Source organism: Pelophylax lessonae, assembly GCF_965119305.1.
Source record: "Pelophylax lessonae genome assembly, chromosome: 10".
Classification (NCBI taxonomy): Eukaryota; Metazoa; Chordata; class Amphibia; order Anura; family Ranidae; genus Pelophylax; species Pelophylax lessonae.
Genome location: NC_138777.1, coordinates 89,706,549 through 89,712,548, shown reverse-complemented (window position 1 = coordinate 89,712,548; position 6,000 = coordinate 89,706,549). Strand labels below are relative to the sequence as shown.

The 6,000-nt window shown below is 45.9% G+C and overlaps 1 protein-coding gene across 1 annotated transcript in view; it reads right to left on the bottom strand.

Moving 5' to 3' along the window:
* Positions 1-604: 604 nt before the first annotated feature.
* GATD1 (glutamine amidotransferase class 1 domain containing 1) overlaps positions 605-6,000 on the bottom strand; it is a 50,561-nt gene continuing 45,165 nt past the window's right edge. The window contains exon 8 of the mRNA XM_082270600.1: positions 605-928. Within this exon, the coding sequence (XP_082126726.1) occupies positions 922-928 (7 nt within the window). The 3' untranslated portion in view covers positions 605-921. The remainder of the gene's footprint in view (positions 929-6,000) is intronic.

Below are 6,000 nucleotides of genomic sequence, written 5' to 3'. Positions count from 1 at the left end.
GAAATGAGGAGTTAGGACAAACGCTACATCTTCCGCCCTTTGGGAGACACAGTTTTAGAAGGAGTGTATTTATTGAAATGTTTCAAATATACATTACAATAACTGCATTGAACTAAGAAGAGGGAGAATGGGGGGGGGAGGGTGTTTTAAAGAGTCAATGGGGATTTACTAAAGGCAATCTGACTATGCACTTTGCAAGTGCTGTTGTATTCATTTTCTCCAGAGCTTGGTAAATGAGGTGAAACTTCACTTTGTGAATACCCCAAGTGCAAGGAGAAAAAAAAAAAAACCACAGCATTTTATTTGCACATGGTTGGATGATGCAAATCAGCAGATCTTTACCACATTTACTAAGCTCTGGGGAAAATGACAGCACTTCCAAAGTGCCCACAGTCTGTTTGCCTTTACAAAATTCACTCCCGTATGTTGACATCAATTTAAGGGTAGTGAATTGAGGACTTTTTGCCACTTGTAGTGACACCCATGAAATGTTAAAGACAGGAGTGGCTGGCTCATATAAAAAAAAAAAGTACAGACCAAAAAAAGTAAAAAGGTGTTTGCCCATAGCAGCCAATCAAGCTTTTCTCCTTAGCACTCAGATAATGAAACATGAAGATTATTGGCTGCTACAGGCCAAATTTCTATTCATCTTCATTGCAGTAAATAAATGCTGTACATTAGAACAGTAGTCAGAACTGTTCTCTGCAATCACAGTATGAGGCTGAATAGATTTACAGTCCACAGTACACATTCCTGCTCTGATCCAGATTTCTCCATTTTGTGGGTCCGTCAGCACAATGCTGCAAGGATGGAATGCTTTTAATCTCTTCATGATGCTGCTGGCCACATCCAATCAGACTTCAGTTCTTCCCACTGATTGTTCATTTGGGTTCAAAGAATTATGAATTCTCTGTCGTAACCTCATTTCCTAAACACAAACAAATGTAAAAAGAAATGTAAAAGCATTCATTTATTGATGATAAACATTTAAATTTAGCGTTGCTCTGCTCCATTTATTGGTGGAATTTCCAGTCATACAGGAAACGGTGGTTCCTAAATACATTGTAGTTGTGGTCTTCTGCATTACAAATATGATCATTTATTCCTTCCTTTTTCCTGTAATACGGTGTCCACAAATACATTTGTTATGGGCACCCAATCAGTGCTACTTCCCTCAATCTTAAAAGGTTTTACCCCACCTACAGATTGTTGCTTTCACATTGTCCCTTGAAACAAGTGCTATTTGTCAGTTTTTTTATTCAGTTTTAATACAAAAGCCAGGATGACTCTCTACCTGTTTTTATTTTTATTTTTTGCCTCAAAAAATGAAACTGCAAAAAGACCTAATCAAACAAAGCAACTGAGTTTTATCCATTTCATAATGGAATATTATGAGTAATGTAAGTTTACAGATGGAGCCAAGCTACCTAAAATGAATATGTTGATTCTGCCTAGTTACCTACTGGTTGTTTGTGAAGGTGCATCTTCAGGGACTGTCATCTTTATCTGGAATGAACTCCTTTATGAGTAACTGGGCTTGATTTATTACAGTAGTAGAGCATGGACACTTTGCAAAGGTAACTTTCATTTAGCTTTGCAAAGAATACCCAACCATGTGCAAAGAAAATTAACCGGATTCTGCATTCACATATTCTGGTGGTGGAAGTCAGCAAAGCTTTACCTCATTCACTCTGCTAAAGCTACCCATACACCGTCCGCAGGCAGAAAAAGAGAAACAATGGATTCCTCCATTCCCACCAAACAGCATGGATGGAGGAACCTACACTGCCAGCTAATGTATTCAAGCAAAATGGAAATAGTGGTGCTATACTGGTAAAAGTCTAACGTGCTGTGCCCTTCCAATAATGGGAGTATAGCTAGGGGTGAGATAACATACAATGAGGAAAAATGCTAATGTTCATAAAAGGAGACGTATGGTCTCAAAGTCTTATGGCGGTATTTTAAGTCCATCCACAAAATGGCAGCTTCCTAGTTAAGACCCTGAAGCCGATTCCAGCAGTAGCTAAAAACATAAAAGGGAGAAGCGCCTCTAAGTGTAGGAGTAAAACCACTTTGAGTAAAAGGACAATTGGAAACTCACACAGCAAGTAAATCAAAAGGCATATCGCCATAAAATCATCATATGAAGCTGACATCAGTGGCCGTCTACCACAACCCTGGCTCCCGCTATGAAATTCTTCCACTCGTTACCCGGAAGTCGGCCGGGGGGTGGAACGTGTATCAAAAGGGAGGCTTGGGGAGCTTGTGGAGCTTAAGCTTGATAAAGGAGCACGGCTGCTATTTCATTCACAAGACTCATGCTCAGAAACGCATCGCACACTAAGTGACATCATCCTCCGCCATGTGCCCCTAGCCTCGCTTTGATACCAGTTCCATCCCCTGGCCGACTTCCAGGTAACGAGTGGAGGAATCTCACGGCGGGAGCCAGCTTTGTGATAGACGGACACTGATGTCAGCTTCATATGATGATTTTATCGTGATTTACCTTTTGATCTGTGTCTGTCTACCACAACGTTGGCTCCAGCTGTGAAATTTCTCCACTCGTTACCCAGAAGTCGGCCGCAGGATGGAACGGGTAACCACTTAAGGAACTCTGCACGCAGATATACTGTGGCAGGGCGGCCCTCCTGCGCGAACCAACGTACTTGTGCGTCAGCTCGTGCTCTGGTGCTGGCGCAATGCTGCCAACCCACTCCCGCTGTGATTGGACACAGCGGGAGCAAATCGTGGGTCAGGCGGATGTGATGTCTGCCAGGACCCGCCGATCGTTCACAGGAGAGGCAGAATGGCGGGCTGCCTATGCAAACTAGGCAGACCGCCGTTCTGTCAGAGGAAGATGGAGATCTTGTGCTTCTGCTAAGCAGAAACATGAATCTGTCTTGCTCCAGTTAGGCCATCCCCCCCCCCCCAGAGTTAGAAAGTACTCCCTAGGAGCACACTTAACCCTTTGATCTCCCCTTATGTTAACCCCTTCCCTGTCAGTGTCATTAGTACAATAACCGTGAATTTTTTTTTAACACTGATCCCTTAATTGGCGTCACTGGTCCCCAAAAAGTGTCACATTTGTCTGCCGCGATGTTCCAGTCCTGCTAAAAATTACCGATCGCTGCCATTACTAGTAAAATAAAAAAAATCCATAAGTCTATCCCATAGTTTTTACATGCTTTAACTTTTGCGTAAACCAATCAATTTACGCTTATTGGGATTTTTTTAAACCAAAATTATGTAGCAGAATACATATTGGCCAAATGAATGAATAAATTAGATTTTTTATTGGATATGTTCTATAGCATAAAGTAAAAAAAAAAAATGGGATTTTTGACTTATCGTAAAATCCATCTCTCTGTGTTCATGGACGGACACAGCTCTTTCGGATTCTTGACCAATGGGTTATACTACCCCCTACAGGAGTATGGCACTTGGCAAAAAAAAAAAAAACTAAACTACGCCTATGGGCAGTCCCAGGAGGTTTACTCCCCCTCTAAACAGCAGCCTGCAAATCACTGCGGCCAAAAGAAGCATCTGCAGTTCCCAAACCTCCACTTTATAGAATTTGTGGTGTGCACCGACGACAGGTGGCCGCCTTGCAAACCTGCGTCACTGACGCCTGATGACGGAAGGCCTAAGAAGCACCAAGCGCCTGAGTAGAGTGCACCTTTATAAAGAAAGGACAGAAGAAAGCGGACAGTCCTTTTCTTGGCCCATCAATAGCAAGTCTGATTTCCGAAAAGACTCCGTAGCTGCCAGGTATACCCAAATCGCCCGAACCGCTTCCAGGGAATGCAACGCAATTTCCTTAGGATGGTTTAGCCTGGGACACAGGGAAGGCAACACGATGTCTTCATTCAAATGGAAATCAAAGACTACTTTAGGAAGAAATGACAGACATCCGAAGAACCACCTGATCTTTGTGGACAACCAAGTAAGGGCTGCGACAAGAGAACACAGTTTTAGCAGGGGACTATCCCTAATATTTTTAAAGGGAGGCTTCTTGAGTACTGAAAGCACCAAGTTCAGATCCCAAGGCAGTAGAGGAGACCGCACCGGTGGAGTCAAATGTCTAAACCCCTGAAAAAAAAGCTACAAGGGAGTGCATGGCCAGGGGTCGTTGATAGAAGATCGCCAAGGCCGACACCTGGCCCTTGATTGTACTCAAGGACAATTTCTGCTAACCACCCCCCCCTCCTGAAGGAAGGTCAAGACCCGAGTCACCGAGAAAGAGCAAGGGTGAACACCAAGCAACTCAATGTACACTTTCCACGTACAATGGTAGATCTTCCTAGAGGTAGACTTCCTAGCTTTCAGCAGTGTCGGAATCAACGACTCAGGCAAACTTCTATCCTTCAGCAACTGGCTTTCAACATCCAAGCTGTCAAAACCAGCGACTGTAAAGCAGGTTGGAAGATTGGCCCTTAGTACACCAAATCTCCCTGAGAGGCAGTCTCCAAGGGATGTCGGCGACCAGCCGCACCAGGTCAGCGTACAAAGACTGGCAAGGCCAGTCTGGGGCCACTAGAATGACCGGAATTCCTTCTGCTCCAATCCTGCGCAGAAGCCTCTGCAGAAGCTTGGGAGGAGGGGAAGGAGTAGATCAGACGATACTGGCCCCACGGGGCCACTAGCACGTCTGTGGCGTCCGCCAGAATATCCGGTGACCGTGCCACAAACCTCTGAACCTTTCTGTTGAGCTAAGACGCCAACAGATCCACCTCAGGGATGCCCCACTGGAGACATATCTGATGAAAAACGTCTGGATGAAAGGACCACTCCCCTTGGTCTAATGCCTGCCGATTGAGATAATCCACCTGTCAGCTTTCCACCCCTGGAATGTGTAGGATGAGGAGGGCCAGAACTAAGAGTTCTGCCCACCGTAGAATGCCGGCTACCTCCAGAGCTGCCAACACATTTCTTGTTCCAACCTGGTGATTGACATAAGCCACGGCCGTGGCGTTGTCTGACTGAATCCGCACAGGACACGATCCGTCCAGTGATCCAGGCACAGCCTGATCGCTCTGAGTTCCAAGACATTTATCAGTAGTCTGTACCATTCCTGTGTCCAAACATCCTGAGCGAATCTCTGACCCAGGACACCTCCCACCCAGACAGACTGGCATTAGTGGTGACCACTGTCCAATACAAGGGGACAAGAGCTGGAGAGCCAGGCCTCCAAACCAGAGACCCTTTGGTTTCCCGGCTCAGCCGGATGTGATTGTCCAGAGACTTCGGACACCTGTCCCATTATTAGGCTCAGGACCCGCATGCAAGTCCGGAGGGATGACAATCTGCTGGACAGCAGGAGATGAATCACAGCATGCAACTTCTGGAGTTTGTCCAGAGGAAGGAACACTCTGGCTAGAGCAGAGTCCAGAGTCAGACCCAGATAATCCAATTTTCTGGATACAATCAGAGCAGACTTCTGGTAATTCAGAAGCCAGCCAAACTCCCTCAGGGTCTGTATAGTGATCTCCACATCGTCCACCAGAGCAGCAGAGGACTGCGCTCGCAGGAGGAGGTTGTCCAGGTAGGCCAGTATTGGAATTCCCCCGCTGACGTAGCAACGCCAGAACCAGAGCCAACACTTTTTGAAGACCCGAGGAGTGGAGGTGAGACCAAAGGGTAACGCCGCTTACTGATAATGCTCCTCTCCTACAGCAAAGCAATGCAATGGTGACAGGCACAGATTGGAATGTGCAAATAAGCATCCTTGATGTGGACAGAGGCAAGAAAATCCCCCTGATGGAGGGATGCCACTACCGTGCGAATGGACTCCATCCTGAACTTCCGTACTTGCACAAAGCAGTTCAGGGCCGTGAGATCAAGAATTAGACACACCTTGCCCTCTTTCTTTGGGACCGCAACCAGGTTAAAATAAAAACCCTGAAACTTTTCCGAGATCGGAACTGGGACAATCACACCCTGAAGCAGCAGGTCTTGCATCACCCCAAAGAGAGCTTGCAATCGGTCCAGGGACATGCGCAC